This window comes from Perissodus microlepis, chromosome 12 (genome assembly GCF_051167445.1).
Source record: "Perissodus microlepis isolate ML-2025 ecotype Zambia chromosome 12, ASM5116744v1, whole genome shotgun sequence".
NCBI lineage: Eukaryota > Metazoa > Chordata > Actinopteri > Cichliformes > Cichlidae > Perissodus > Perissodus microlepis.
The window spans coordinates 14,417,684-14,434,440 of record NC_140472.1 but is presented as its reverse complement, the minus strand read 5'-3'; the positions used below and the strand labels follow the sequence as shown (position 1 = coordinate 14,434,440).

General features: G+C 39.5%; 1 protein-coding gene across 18 annotated transcripts in view; it reads right to left on the bottom strand.

The window, feature by feature from the left end:
- trpm3 (transient receptor potential cation channel, subfamily M, member 3) overlaps positions 1 to 16,757 on the bottom strand; it is a 144,181-nt gene that overhangs the window by 112,280 nt on the left and 15,144 nt on the right. For 7 of the 18 annotated variants that reach the window (XM_084947340.1, XM_084947342.1, XM_084947350.1 and 4 more), the window contains exon 1: positions 5,007 to 6,127. The exons of the other annotated variants lie outside the window; for them this stretch is intronic. In XM_084947340.1, coding sequence (XP_084803466.1) covers positions 5,007 to 5,096 — 90 coding nt within the window. In that variant the 5' untranslated portion in view covers positions 5,097 to 6,127. Of the gene's footprint in view, positions 1 to 5,006; positions 6,128 to 16,757 lie in introns of those variants that run through there. 18 annotated transcript variants of the gene reach the window in all.

The following is a 16,757-nucleotide window of genomic DNA, read 5'->3' as shown; positions in this document are numbered from 1 at the left end:
TTATTCAGCAGCTGACTGGTAGGTAGACTCGTGTACTATCTGTTGTATTTATTCAGGACAAGTGCATTTTTCGATTGAAAAAAGAATGCATTGTTTCCTCAAGCTGGTCTCTTGTTTAAAGATCCAAATATTTAGAAAAAGCCTAAAAATACAAATTTACCGACAGCGGTTTTAACTACCTATGATGCTGCGTGGAAGCGTGCCAAATAGGAAATATAGCCTTTGTGCGCCTGAATAAAAGGAATGAGGTGTTAATTGGCAGCTTATGTTCTCGTTTTGGCTCATTAGGATGATAATGTTTTAATTGAAATCTTACAACTGCAGCATTTGCTGGGTAATTGAGACATAAACAAGGGCAAGCTTTGAGACATCCTGCAACTCTGAGGCCTGTTTAGACCAGGAGAACGAAAGTGAGAAAAAAAAAGGGGGGGGAGGACCCTCCCCTTAGGCGTGTGTGACAACATGCTGTTTCCTCCAGTTTCATTCAACACTCAAGTAGCATTTGGTCAACACACTAGCAACTGTCAGGATGTGTGAAAGTATGAGAAGACGGGTTTGGTTACTTTGGGAGAAAGAAGACTGACTGAGCACACCCTCGCCTTGAAGTACTTGTGAAAACAACGCTTTTGTATTTAGTTTAGTCAACTAACTTGACTACATTTGTAAAAACTATAAGAAACAATATTTTTATGTTTACCTGCACAGACAAAGAAAAAGATAAAGAGCAAATTATTAGTCCTTTTTTTACAATGCCATGTTATGCACATTTCCCCAGTTTAAATAAACCTGGTAACAACAAAATGCACACAAAGAGCCTGATGTATTGCGCGTATTACGGGTGTCATTAACCATGAAAATTTTAATCAGATAATCAGAGCTTGGTAATTGGAAGAATCCCTGCCGACCCAATCTGTATGATTTATCAGGATATGGAAATGAGGCACAACGTGTTTTATACTGAGGGAGTCTGATGCAAACACTCAGAGCAGTCAGTAAAAATTCAGTTTAAACACTTCAGCAGCTCCAACTATCATCTTACATTTAAGAGAGGCACACACACACACACACACACACACACACGTACACTAAAAGTATGTGTGAGGAAGAGGGTACTTCATATGTCATTTATTTAAAAAGGGCTAATCTCTGTGATTGAGATTTATTGTATCTCCTTTACTGGAATTACTGTAGATACAAAAATTGGTGGTGCCACCTATGGGTGACAGTGGCCACTTTCGTCCTTATATATATATATATATATATATATATGTGTGTGTGTGTGTGTGTGTGTGTGTGTATGTATACTGAATATTGCACGTGTCACATTCATATCAGTCGTTTTATTTTTAAATTCTATTTTTACTGTTTAAAAGAACTCCCAAACATAGCCACTCCTCACAGCCAAACTAGACATTCTACAACAGTGTACCTTTTTATGTAACAGATTTATTTTTAGAAATTTTTTTAGCAGCACATGCCATCCTCCATTTATTTTGCATAAGATAGGAGTGTTATCTATGCTTTGTGATTATGAGAAGCAACAGAATAAAAAAGGAAGCGAAAAAGAAAAGAGGCAAAATTAGGCAATGATGGGATGACCACTGGAAATTGACGACTTCATGAAGAGAATTATTTAATATATGTTGCGGCTCTTTTACATCCTATAACCCAAGAGGACGCATGAATATAATGGAAATATAACACATCAACAAAAAAACTAAGAGGGAAAAGCTTGTTATATATCCCATTATGAACAAAAGTAAAGTACAAAGCACACAATCAAACATGTGGAAGATAAGAAAGGCTGTCATGATGAAAAGAACAGATAAAGGTACACGTGTGAAACAAGCTGAGGATTACAGCTGCACAGAACACTAAACAAGATTTCCAATTTTCTGTCTAATATTATTTTCCTTTTTCACACTTTATCCAACAAAGTCTACACAAAATCCCAGGCTTGCACTTGTAAAAAGTTCAATGTTGCAAAGATGTGATCGTTTTGAGAGAGAAACAAAGGCTCTGACAGAGACAAATATATTATTAAACCTGTATCGCAAACCATAACCGGCATAAGAGGGCTTTCATATCAGTCCACATAAAAGAGCAAGTTTCACATGGGGCAACAATCTGTGTTTTGTATGACTCAATTTCCACACCAGACCATAAAAGATACCCAAGCTAGAGGTATGTCAGCAGGTTAGGTTTCTATTTGCAGAAATTACATGTTATTGCATCACTGGTTAGCTTCGAGAAGACACGGATTGTGAAAGTTTGTAGCATGTAGAAGCATGTTTGTAAAACCAAACTAAACTAACTAAAGAAAACAAGATTTTAGATTTATTTAAAAAAAAAAAAAAAAAAACAACTTCTGGTTTTATACAATGAAACACACTGAAAGAGTACGCCTGTGCATGGAAAGGCTAGAGGTAAGAGGGAAGCTTCATATGGAAAAATGTTCCATGGTTAATCCCACTCGCTGTTCACACAACCCAGCACTAGTACCTGTTTGCTGCAGTGTCGATAACTATATGTTTATACACCTATGCATAAACACCACTGTGCCCACACATGGAGACATCTCTGGCAGCCTATAAAAATTGTAGTCACACACACATGAATTTAAGTATGCATTTAGCAGCAGGGGGCAGGTCAGTTAGAGAGGCCTGCAAGGAAAGTGCTTGCCAAGCAGAAATTTCCAACAATAATAAAAGGTTATTAGGTTAATTTCATACTGACAGCCTGATGTCTCCCTGGGAGGATTCACATAAACTGTTTCAGTAGTTGCAGGAACCGTAATCCTCTGTAGTATAGCTTCATCCATGGTGCCAGTACAGGTGAGGCAAAAGGATCAGCTGTGTTTGTTGATGCCTGTAAACATAACCTCAAAAATGAAAACTCAGCTGCTCAAAAGCAGCACTATTTATAGGACTCATCCTGAAGCAAAGATCCGCTCAAAGTGAGGCACTTTGTACAAAATATCGAGAAGGTAATTCTTAAGTGTACATACGAAGGATCTTTGTATGAAAGACATACAGTGCCACCACAACATCAACTATTGGTTTGTAGACTACAAATAAGAAGCCTTGAGTTCGGCATTTTGGCTGTCATCGTTTTGGGATTAAAACTAAATACTATGGGTGAAAATGACTGAAAACTCACCAACTCTAAAGTTTATCATCTATTTTGCACTAAATGTGACCAGAGTGTGCAAAAATGAATATCGTGCTGTATTTAAAAAGATTTGAAACTCAATCTTGAGACCATAAACTCATCTGGAACATGTTAACTGGGGTAACAAATCCAGTAGGAATTAAAATCACTTCCTCAAAGATTTCTTTACAATCATACTTCTTCACAATCAGACTTCTTCTTGGAACCAGAAGAGCACCCCTGCTGGTCATTAGAAAGAAATGGTTTTCTTTTTAGACCTGGTGACTACTTGGATCTTTCACATACAGTCTGTGCTTTTTAAGATAAAAATATGTCCTGATTAGCTATTGGATGACCCAGGGAATCATTTGTTACACGAAATTCAAAAAGTCTCACTTTCCATCCTCTGCTACAGCCAGATAAAGCTTAGGTGGGTAAAATATTATTTCTTCTAATCCAGAAGTGAAACTCTTGAGTCTAAAAATCTATTTGGCAAGTGTTTCCACGAATAAGAAGAAATGTTCCACCAAAAACATTTGTATCAATTCACTGATGTTTGGAGTGTTTTCACTTACACAAATGTTTCACTCTTGAAATAAAATTGCCTAAACCTAAACCCATGTAAAGTTTCACAACACATGCTAAAACACACACACACACACACACACACACACACACACACACACACACACACACACACACAAAACATCCTAATGCACATACAATGATTTTGCTGGCTGTGTGGTTCAACATCACAGCAATACTGTTGTGTGAGACACTTTGATAAAGCTAGATCAAAGGACATTGAAGAAGAGCCATTCAAGACCTCTGACAATAGACCGTCTTACAGAGTGCCTGTAACTGGCTTATGAAAGCACAGAAGTGCATAAAAAATAGGATTTAGGTAACAAATGTTGGTAAGCAAGCGTTATAAAGACTGCACTGTAGATTTGCAGAGGCTACAAATCACACTTACACAAAGGCAGCCACACATGCTCAGGCACACAGATGAATTTACACTTGTTCACCAAAAAACAAATAAACCTGTTTAATTCTAACTTCTTTACATCGAGGTACATGGCAGAATTCATTTTAAAATCTGTCTTCTGTTGTCACTTCTTTGCTAAAGCTCCTCAGTCATGTCTGCCACCTCCAATTTTACATTCCCGCTCACCCATTCCCACAAATCCTCTCTTAACTCGTTACATGCCTCCTCAGTTTGTCATCTACCTTTTCTTTTCCCTTCTCACATCCCCTTTTCTCGCTCACTTTATGTCGACATTTCATGCTTCCACCTTCACCCTCTGTGTAACCCTCTTGCTATTTTAAGACTGGATCCCTCTCTGATGTCTTTCCATCTCCTCCTCGCTCTCTCTCGGTTTCTTTCTCTCTTTTTTTTGGCTATCAGCAAAATAATAATTAAATTATTTGCATTTTCTCTTTTATCACACTTCTTTAATTTCTCTATCCCACTCTCTCATCCGTGCCTCTGTAGCATCATGCTCTCGCTTTTCCCATCTCCATTTTTATCCTCCACTCTTTGCGCATCCACTTTGCACAGCCATCTACTTCCAAAACCTTTAAGCTTCCCTCTAAGAGTGTTACACCGGCAGCTTTGCCACACTTCTCTTCATTTTTAACAACATTATCCCCTCTATTACTTCTTAATGACTGCATTGCATCCACTGATATATGCACCAAAAAGCACAGCGGCTTCTTCAGCATTCATTTTGTGCCCTCACACCTCTTTCTACTTATGTTCTTTTGGAAAAGCATCAGGATAGCAGGAGGACTGCATGACATATTTAACAAAATCTCTCCAGGCATCTATTTTTTTAAATTTCATGTTCTTTTACCTTTAGCAGGCGTACAGATGGTAGGAAGGCTGCATGGCACAGTTTTCTGATGGTCCAGTTCAGTGGCCGCGGTGCATCCAGCTGGTTCATGGTGTCCACTCTTCACGGTTCAGCCACTGGTGCCCGGCAGTTTTTCCCGGCACCAGGATCAATGTTACCCCACAAGGGGGACAAAAATGGGAGAGGGTCTCCAACTCCAACTGCCGAAAAGCACGCAAGTCCCAGGGCATGACCCTTGACGGACAACCATCAGCCACTAACCCCAACCAACGTCACCAGCACCACCACCTTTAAGCCTTTACTTCCACAAGCACACGAAGCTCTCACCTGAGCAGCTTTCTGCCCCCTTTCTCCTTCCCTTCCTGCCCTCTCCTCCTCTCCAGCTCACACAGATCCAAGGAATCCAAGGGAAGTCAAACCTGGAGCTCCATGAGCATCTAATTCCTCTTCCACCAGTAGCTGAAGTGCACTCAGCTCTGGCGCGAAAAAAATGAGATGGTAGAGTATTTTCCCAAACAGCGGAGCAGAGCGCAGCAATGCACAACAGGGAGAAGAGCGCATAGGGTGAGAGAGATGCAGGTAGAGGAAGAGGGAAAAGAGAACGAGAATGAGGAGAGATGGAGATGTGGGCAGAGGAGAGACGAGGAATGCAGTGCAGCACAGCACTGAGGAGAGAGGAGAGGAAAAGAGAGTCGCAGAGCGCATAAACGGAGCAGCCTGACAGGCAGTGACTTAGATTTGAGGCTGCATGCACACCACTGTCTCCAAGATGAAAACAGAGAGAATGGAAGAGAGAGAGTGTCAGGGAGAAAGAGGGAGAGGAAGAGTGGGAGAGAGACAAAGGGAAAAACCAATTAAAATCCAATAAAACTGATGAACAAGATGAAATTGAAACTATGGAGATAGGAGGGGGTGCCATGCAGGAGAAGGAGGTTGGTTCTGTGCATGGGGGTGAACAAAAAAGAAAAGAGAAATAAAAAAAGAGGAAGGATGGAAAGACACACAGAGAAAGCAAGATGGAGAAAATGGGAAGAGAGGGAACTGTATGGTGGTAAAAGGGGAAATGGATGAAGCGAAGTCAAAGCTGTGCCTTATAGAGTGAATTCAGATGGAGCTTGAAGATGGAAGCACACTGAGCAACTTGGCTCTGCGGCTGTGGAGGGGAGTACGACCTACTTAGGAATTCACATGTCAGGCATCATGTTTGTGCACAAAAATCTCTAAAGTGGCTTGAAAACAATGTTAAAGAGAGGAACGCTGATGTGACTGTCGTATTGCATAAACTCATTTTTAACGCCTCGCAGCGTCCCAACACGCCTCCCTCTGGGTTTGATACATTTCATTTTCTTCATTTTGATGTATTGGCATAAATGTTATGCTGCAATTATACTAATAGTGTAAGCTAATTTGTTTATTGCATTCAGTCTATGAGAAGAAAGTATGATTTTTTTTTCTTTTTTTGGATGATGTGAGCTTAAAAACAAAATCTTCAACAAGATCGTTAAGTTCATTACAAACTACTGATGACTGATCCCTGTGATCAGTGCAACAGAGACTTCTCAAGTGACGGTCCCCGCTGATATACAAACGAGTTTACAACTTACAATATGAAATCTGCATTTTACATTGGTTCAGCATCTTTGGCGTAAATGTCTGTGGATATTTTACACCACACGTACGATATTTGTCATTACTACAAAATCCTTATGGGCTTTGATTAAAGGCTAATTGATTATTCTCATTGTCTCGGGGCTGAGGGAGAGCTGCACTGTGTCAAAGCCACTGGTTCACATCACTAATCTATAAAGCTGCAGCAATCTAAAGCAGATTGACAATAGAAAATCTTATCAGTGAAGTGCAGCTTTTGTTGAAGCACACTGACAAAGATAGATAAATAAATAAATAAAAAGAGACATCTATTTTTGCCTCATCTCTTCTATTTCTGGACAATCAGGACTGCTTGTCTCCAGCTAATTGCTGATGCGCGCAGCTCAAACACCTAAAAGCTTGTCAAAACAGAAGATATGACTAAAATTAACAGTTCTCTTTGCGACCGAATTGACAGGTTTGGACTTGTTGAATAAGTGTGAGAGGGAAAATAAAGCATAAAGGCTTCAGAGGTGTTGATGACATAGCATCACGCCTCGTGTTTGATGTGCTGCATGTTGTCATTGTTTAAAAATGTCTCAAATTAATGACTATACCTGATCGACGTCAAAATGCCTGAGAGTAACTGTGCAGCACGGATGAGCCGAGACTTTTCAAATGTATGTGTACAGTGCGGGTAAGTAAGTAAGAGCGGCATCTTTTAATGTGGACACAGGATATATATATATATATGGCGAGGGAGCAGTCTGCCTTGCTTTCAAGCTTTTGAAAAGGAGAACCTAGGGGTAAAAGGAGGCTCACATGAAAGTAAAGCATTCAGTGAAGCAGGAAATACTGTTGAGGGTACCCTGAAAGCAAAACAGAGAAAAAAAAGTCACAGGTTTTCATTTCTTCTCCTAAATTAAAGGTCAAACAATATGAGAAAACACAAATGACACACTGTCACAATTTGTTTTAAAGTGCATGTCGCTGGCATGAATTAAATACATCCCTGACGGTAGAGAACGCCTTGCTCTTTTAAATTTAGTTATGGCTAACAATTCTCTTGAGTCACCAGCTCCCGGTTAGTAGGTGTTTCATCCTGACAGTTAAGCACTGACATTAAGCGCGTCCACGTCACCGACCACTGGCCGCCCTGAGGACTGCCGAGACCTCTGAGGTATCTGTCTATCAACCGTACACGTGTGTGTTTACGCCTGTGTGTGCAGTTGTGCTTGTGAGGCAGTAAGGAGGCTGTAGTACAGGAAGGCAAAGAGTGTCTTTTCCCCTCTAGCCCTCTCGCTTCACACGCTTCTTCATCTCATCTCATGAAATGATTCAACCAACACAGCTGAGTTCAGACCCATGCACTGTCTGTATCCTGCCTCTAGATGGCAACCTTCTAATGCACAATACCCATCTCATACCCAGCATCCAAACACATGACTTGTACTCCCCTAACTCAACTGAACCGCTGAAAATCTCTGCTACTTTACTGCAACAAAACAAGACTATCTGCCTCTTTTTTTTTAATTACTAAACATCTAAGGATGCTAGGAGGAGGAAGTTGAGTCTTATATTTCTGAAGATAAAGGGAGAGTGCACAGTGCTACCAAAAGAGGGCAGCTGTTCAACACACACAACAGAGAGCGTCTTGTTTGTTTCATCCTCTAATTCTGCATGGCTACACTAATTATCATGACGTTAAAAAGGTATTATAGCTCTGGCACAGGAGAGGACCAGACAAGACGAGACTTAATTCTCTCGCAGTGATTCATTTCTCCCAGTGGGAACTTAACTTGGCAAGACGAAGAAGGCAATTTACTGTGAATCACTTAAGTCCTTCAGCACTGAGCGCTTGTATCAGATTGTGAAGGCAAACAATAAATATCACTCACATTTTTAGATTTAGCTCGATATAGGAGTTTTATGAGGTAACTTATCTCCAGAGAAGTTGAAACTGAGGTCAGCATGGTTTCTTTTTTATATATAGAAATAACACAATATACTGGCATCAGATGCTGCTCTGTAGACACAGCATGACTAATGTGTTAGCCTAAATCATCGCGTTTTAGCGCTTGTAGATGTGATTTTAGGTGGTATTATGTATAAGCAAGCATGGGTAAATGTGAGTGCACTGCTGATTGAATCATTTCATCACAACCCACAAGCAGTGGTAGTAATAGCACTGAGTGGGTGTTCTGTAACCCATTTATTCTCAGGGACATCTCTGCCACAGGTAGCCCTTTTGACATCACCAGTCAGCACTGTGATAGGAGTGTGAGAGAAGCCCATTTCCACCTGTCATTCAGCCAAAGCCCAGAGCTGCTCGTCACACACTGGAAAAATAAATCCTTTGTGCTGGTATTGTGCAAAAAGTGCTTGTAAAAGGAGTGAATATCAATAAATGTTGCTCAGTGAATGAGATAGATTAGATAGCTTTGCATAATGTTTGTAGAGGTACTTTCTTCTATAAAACATTATGTAACTGAAGTCAGGAGATTAATGGCAATGCACTTCAGCTCCTGCATGTTAATATCAATATAATTACTTTAAAGTGCTTTTAAAGTGCTCATTGAGATCTCTCGTTCAAGCGAGGCATGTTCAAAGAGCAGTTGCAGATTTACACAGTTACCAACTTGTAAAAGATTTTTTTGTGGCTTGATCAATTTATATGCAGCAAAAGTATTAAAATCCACCTTTTCCAGGTTCAGTGTGAATAAGAGATAAAGCTGTACGTTGTTAGTTCTGTATTTGTATTCAAGCAAGGAGAAAAAGTAACCACACAATCTGTGCAGTAAATAAACAGAGGGAAGCATACCACTTTTTCATACAGTGGTGAGTAAGTAAACAAAAACCTCTCAGAAATCACAATGCACAGTGATGCACAGACTCAAGAGGCTTCGAGGTGGAGTGCATGAAGAGGAGTGCATATAAACAATACCACCATCATCATGTTCAAACAAAACGTAGATTGTACAACTGTGTCCCTCTTGTTCAATCTACCATTGAACTTTATTCTATAAAGTTCCCGCTTGAGCCAAACCAGAACAGAAAACTGAAAGGTTAGCATGAAGGCTGGAATAAATTAAGGAAATTTACTTTCTTCTGAAGGTTTGTCTCAGTTTTACTTGGTCTTCCAGGTTTTAGAACTGAAACTGTAATACAGTTACAAACTACAATACTGGGAAAAAGCATCCTCTCCTAATATTAACCAACTAACTACGATAACTGTGATTGTATTTATGCAAAGATGAGGCAAAACAGGATCTCACTTCTTGTTGCAGCAGCTTTCTTTCTCTGTGAGGACAGAAAATGAGGGTCGCAGTTCAGTTCTGGATCAATGATGGCAACAAATTATATATAGTACTGGACTCACAATAAAGATGTGCACACTAAGGCACTGTTAACTGAAGGTATGTGTTAACAAAGCCACTTTCTAATTTGGCTTCCCATCCTTCTTCTCCGTGAGATACTCATGTCCTGGAGGATTTTCAGTAAATGACAGTTCAGTATTTCACATTATATGCACTCAAACACACACACACACACACACACACACACACACACACACACACACACACACTACTACCCCCCCCACTGTCTTTGCCCCGAAGAGGCAGGAAGACTTCTGCTGAGTTGGGTACACTCCTCCATCTGGAGAGAAGCAATGATTATTAGCCTGTGGGATGGAACCGCACGTACACAAGCTCACACATATTCACACCACTGCTCTCAAAATGTGTTCTTTTCTCCACATTTGGGGGAAATTCTCCATTCTCCACTCACCATCACTCACGAGCCAGTCACTTAAATATTCACACTCTACTGTAGGTGGTTTTCTAAGGTTACTAGCCCTCTTAAACTGATATTAGCTGACTCAAAATGTGTTGCATATCTGTCTTCACATCCCCTAAAATCAGCGCTGCATATTTCATCTCTGGTATTTAGGCCTCGAGCAGTGCTGCTAAATATTATTGGCAGGTCCAAACGGCTGTTGATAAACATTATCGGATAAGCCAGAGGTAACAGAGTGAGAAGATGGCACTGATTAAAAATAATGACCTGTAGGGACTGTTCAGGTAGCAACCGCCTTATCACAGCTTAGCATAATGTTATTTCAGGTCAACAAAGATCCCGTTTATTATTTAGATTCATCAGCTTATGGACAGCACCTGCCAAAACCAATTTACCTGAACATGAATCTTTATCTGAGGAGAGTCCTCAGAAGTTTAATAAAACTGGTAAATGTCAAAAGTAGCTCAGCTTTCTGTTCTTAAAATGACTCATCAAACTTTAAATTCTTTTTATCACAGCAACAACGAGTCAAATTTGCTCAAAAAAGTTAGATAAATTGTGTGCAGTCACAAATTAAATTAGCAGCTAATGCTAGCTTGATTGCTAGCATGCTCATTCTGGCTACTGAAAACAAGCTTATTTTTTCTTTTTCTTTTTTAACTTACTGCAGAAGCTATGGTCCAATTCATGTACCATAGACTCTTCCAGGATGGAATAACGCCATAATGTTTGGCTGGGATTTACACTCACTGGCCACTTCATTAGTTACACCTTGCTAGTATCACTTAGGAGCCCCTTTTGCCTTTTGACCTGCCTTAATTCTTCATGGCTTATATTTGACACGCTGCTGGAAACATTCCTCATCAATTTTACTCCATATTGACGTGACAGCATCACACAGCTCTTGCACATACATGAATCTTCCATTCCACCACATCCCAAAGGTGCTCTATTGGTTTGAGATCTGCTGACTGTGGAGGCCATTTGAGTAGAGTGCAGTCATTGTCAAGTTCAAGAAACCAGTTTGAGATGATCTGAGCTTTGTGACATGGTGTGTTACCCTGCTAGAGGCAGTCATCAGAAGATGGATATACTTTGATCATAAAGGGAAGGAAATGGTCAGCAATAATATTCAGGTAAGCTGTGGCATACTGGTACTAAGGGGTGAAAAGTGTGTCAGGAAAATCTCCCCCACCCCCTTACACCATCAACAACCATTGACACTGACGGGATGGATCCATGCTTTCAGCCCATCTAATACCACATTCAAATGACAGTCTTCCCACTTTTGATACCAAACATTAAAACAAACTTGACGTTGTCTACATGCCTAAATGCAGCTGTGATTTTTGCATTATGTGACCCTGAACTGGATAAATGGATGCAAAAAAGACAGAAGTGGGTGGTCAAACTAGCAACCTTTACGTTACTTGTAACAGCTAAGTTGGAGAGTTGGGACTAAGAGCTAAATGTCTAGTAGAAGATACACAAGCGACACTGATAGGACAGCTGTGAAAGCAGAAAAAGAAACATTTATATGAAGGTGAGGATTAATGGATAAATAGATATGACAGGGATGCAATACAAAATCCATTGTTGAAAACTGTATGGGAATGAAGAGAAAACTATGGGAAAAAATGGAATAAAGCAATTAATGATGGAGTTGAGAGGTGCAAAGAACTTAAACAGTCGCTGCTCGAGGTAAATTCAGCCTTTTAGTTTAGCGCACATTGCTGCATGCTGTGAGTTAGTAAAAGAGGAACAGCGAGAGTCAATCCTCTTTTCTCTGCAGTAGAAATAATTTATGTGGCATTTGACATTACCCATAATAGAATGTAGTAAAAAGACAAAATCTCTCACGACTACATGCTTGCAGAATAGGGACAAGCATCATTAGGTTTATGGGTGAGATATTGCATCTTACACTCAGTACATTAAATCCATTCTTTAATTTATATCACCGTAGCTGCACTGCATTGTGTCACATCAAGTGTGCCAAAAAGAAAAGCAGCTTTTAAATGCACGATACGCCAAACGCACACGATTAATTTCTTCTTGCATAGCAGCCAACTTTCACAGTTTTCACTGTAAAGCATCCCTGGATGAGACAGTCATATTTTTTTTTAGTTGTTGTTGTGAAAGTTTGCTGAAATCGCTTCAGTATACAAACAAGCATTGTCAAATATATGCTAAACTGCATACACTTTCAGTAGACTCAGTGCAGATTTCTTTCCACTACTTTTAAATACAGAGGAGGAAAAATTGTCTATAACCTCCAGTGCATAAAAAGACAACATAATGTCCTTCATTAATTTGGCTTTCATTAAATGATCGGCGCAAGCACTAATTAGAAGCTACAAGGTGATCCTCCCAAAAGCCTTTTAAACTATGATATAACAAAACACAACTAAGGTGATTTCTTAATTCCACAGCAGTCACTTCATGTGTGTAAAGGTTAAAAAAAGGAGTTCACAAGACATATGGCAATTAAATTAAAGCAGGCAGCATGTTCAGTGAGAATGTGTATGCAAATTGCATGAAAGAATTAATGTGTAAGTGCACATCAGGAATTGTATTTGTGCATATGTGTCATTCCAGCTGTAGCATAAATTTCAAACTGACACAGAGCAGCACTCAAATCTGTGGTTTTGGGGAAAGAGTTGGTCTGTAGTACCTCAATATGCCAACTAATAAGTGAATATTATGCATACATAGTCAGAGGTTTTTGATGCTGATGAATTATTCTTATTTGGCTGTAACGCACATCCAATTGATGACAGAGTACTTACTCCATAAAGTACTTACAAACCCAAGTACATAAACAGCTACTCTTTATTAATTTCACTCTTAACACCAGTGGTATGTTTTGGTATGTGACCGAATGGTTTGTCTAAGACTATTCTGTATATCTGATGCATCACATGCTTGAGGCATTCATATGCAGAGCAGATTACCTCTGTGTTGCTTTCACCCTCTTTTAAGTGCTTGGTATATCAAAAAGATCTGCCTGGCAAAAATGTTGTATTAACCCGGGGACACAGGCATCATTGTCATCTGACTGATCTGAAATCCTCCCTGCTTTTGTCATGCACCACAGCTCAATTTGACCAAAATCTAGCATGGGGCTATGAACAATACAACATCTTCCTTTCAGCACTAGTTCAATATAGAAAGTACATCATGTGCTTTTGTTTGTGCCCTTGTGGTTTGAGGTTTTTAGGGATTTCACACTGTCAGAGTTTTACACAGAGGGCAGTGAGTATAGGAAGACTGAATATATGGTGAAGACCTGTTAAAAAAAAACTCCACGATAAATCAATGAAAAACATCAAATTCTAGCCCAGATCTAAAAATGTCTAGCGTTAAGCTTCAAGTTCCTCAAAAAGTAGATCTGGGGGAGTTTTTTTAACGTTCAATGAAGCAGACAAGTGTGACAAAGAACATGGCGAGAGAACTTCTCTGCAGCCCCTCTGAGGGAGAATTAGAGAGGAAAGTATAAAAGCAAAGAGCGAATAAAATGGGTAATGGACAGAAACCAGAGAGGGCATGGCAGAGAGACACTTATTTCATATATAGAGAGCTCTTATGCAGAATATGGATGCATAAAAGCTGCTGAAGGGATTCAAACTATCATTATAAATTTTCATCTCAATCTGTTAAAATAGTCTAGGAAGGTTATTACCTGTGTTTTTATTTGGTGTTTAACAACCTCATTTTATAGTCCCTATCTTTAACTCTTTTAGGGGTACTAATAAAAAAAATAGCATTTAAAGGCATAATATAATTAAATACAATGGGTGGAAATATTGTGTGACCACTTATTTTGGTGTATGTGAAAGGAATTTTTGAGACTTTTTTTCATAGTGGTGCAGCAGACTGTCACTCCTAGTTTAAATTGGCAGGGCTGAATGTAGAGAAACTGCAAACCGCAGGTGCATCACAGTTTTTTCTCATGCAAAAGCTAAAGTGTTTAAACTAAAAGTGGCTGAAATTGGTGGTAAATGGTGGAAGCTTTACAATGAAAGACATGCAACGTCAACATGTGATGTGCATCAGAGTTATATTAGGACCTGCTGTATGTCAGAGGTTATCTGGGCTATGGTGGAGTGAATGTGGCCAGTTTAAAGGACATTGCATCATACTGGAAACCTGTGGCCTTCTGCTGGGCTACATCATCTAAAAACAAACTCAAATATAAATTAATGCCATTTATTCCTGTGACAACACCAGAGTTAGAAATTTTCAGTCCTACCAAATTTATTAGCCCAGCACACACTAGAAGTTTTATGCCACAGCTGCTCTAAATTAAAATTATTGTTAATTACTAAAATATTTTTTTCATGTTTCAGGAATGGTTAATATACCATGTATGTGCAACCTCTTTAACCGAAATGATACTTTTAATACTAAAAATTGAAAATCATTGATTTAGATGCCAAACGCTTGCATTACTGAGCAGAAAAAAATGAATTTTATTAATGTAACGTTTGATTAATTTCTGACTTCCAGTGTGCCGGATCATATTTGGGTATAAAAATGTCAATTCTGTTTGTTATTTACCTAAAAAATAATAATATAATTTTTTACTTTTGAACAAGTTCTTAACAGATTTCATAAAATATTTGTGTTTTCTTGTTTTTATTACACCTAATAAATGTGAATTAATGTAATTCTCCATGAGTAACGCCCCAAAAATATCTTGTTCTCAGCCACCATGTACTCAGTTTCTCCTTGAGCCCGAGTGAACATTTGCACCAAATCTGAAGAAACTCCTTCACAGTGATGAGAGATATCACAGTCACACAAATGGGACATACGGGCAACACAAAAACATAAAGTCTCCGGTCTTTTTGCTGCAGTCAGATCACGAAAAGAAAACAGCAGGTAAGAAAATAGAAGGTCGCTTTGTGCACATGAGAACCTGAGCGAGGAGGATCCATCTGCAACATCTGTTTGTATCATAGGTGATCTGGTGTTCCCTCTCTCTCTTTAAAGGGACACACTCAATCTCGAGACAACAGATCGGCCCATCTGGTAATACCTGAAGCCCACAAGTCCCCGTCAGTTCAGTGCTCAAAGGAGAGCTAGTGCACACACACATACACACACACACACACACACACGAATGCAGGCTCAGAGAAATCTATAAATGTCAGATTAGCCTTAGTGCTTGCCGATCTAATCTTCTGAGTCAACAGAGCAATGCAGACACGGCTCAGTGTCAGGAGCCACTATAATGAACAGTCACTCATTGCACCCCAGTGCCGTGGAATAGTCTGCTGTCTTAAACCTGAAGCCTCATTCTGCAGCACTCTCTGTGGCTTTACTAGACTTTTGATTCATTAATTCAATCCAGGATCAAGTTGAGAAACTTTTAGCAAAACTTTTACAGCCTGAAAAATTTTCAGAGCTGTATGTAACAGATATTGTAATGTTATTCAGTATATCACAGAAGCCGTAGTTTATGAAACTAATCCAAAAACCGCTGTACTATAAGCAGACTTTGATGAAATGATTCACCCCGGGTGCTCGGATCAGTTTAGTTCAGGAATCTGAGAGCATCTGATGTGGTTTGTTGTTTGAAATGTTTCAGGCATTAGTACCCAGCTGTGTGGCTGGAACCAGTGAGGTGAAATAATGGACACTACAAATAATGGGTCAACTTCCTGCATTTTGCCTCTGTCTTTGAAATGAGCTCTCAGAAGTGACACACATGCACACATACAAGACTCAACGCTTGCCTGCAACAATGTGTATAAACACAAAATGCCACACTCCCCTGACATAAATTTTGCATTAGCTGTGGAGAACCTCCACGTTGCCGTAGCAACATAGACGTAGCGTAATTACCATCCTATGGGTCAGAGTAATAAAGCTAGACCTGCAGCCCAGTGGGCCCGGGGCCCCTGGTAATGGCTTTTATCGCAATCATTATTGCCACAAGCACCACTAAACCAGGAGACACATAGGAGGATACACTCAGCCTCAAAGCCCAGACTCACGGCATCAGACGGAATAGCTTCAAAGCCACAGTTCAAAGCGAGGGTGCAACACGGGTTTCAGATCAACAGATCCTAAATCAAAGATGACAAAATTTACATAAAAAAAATACATCCACATTTACATAAAAAAAGACAGAGCTCCCTATTATATGTTTTCCTAATTCTAGATTTGGCAACCATTTTATTAGATGCTTTACGTAGCCTGAATACGTGCTATTTAACTTTATCGATGTCAGCATACCAATTACACTCTGATGCTTCCTGGAGCATATTATGGAGGAAATATTCCAGCAAATGTCATGAGAAATTATTATAGTTCCATTAAATATAATCCTAAGCATCAGGGATAATCAGCAGAGGCAAA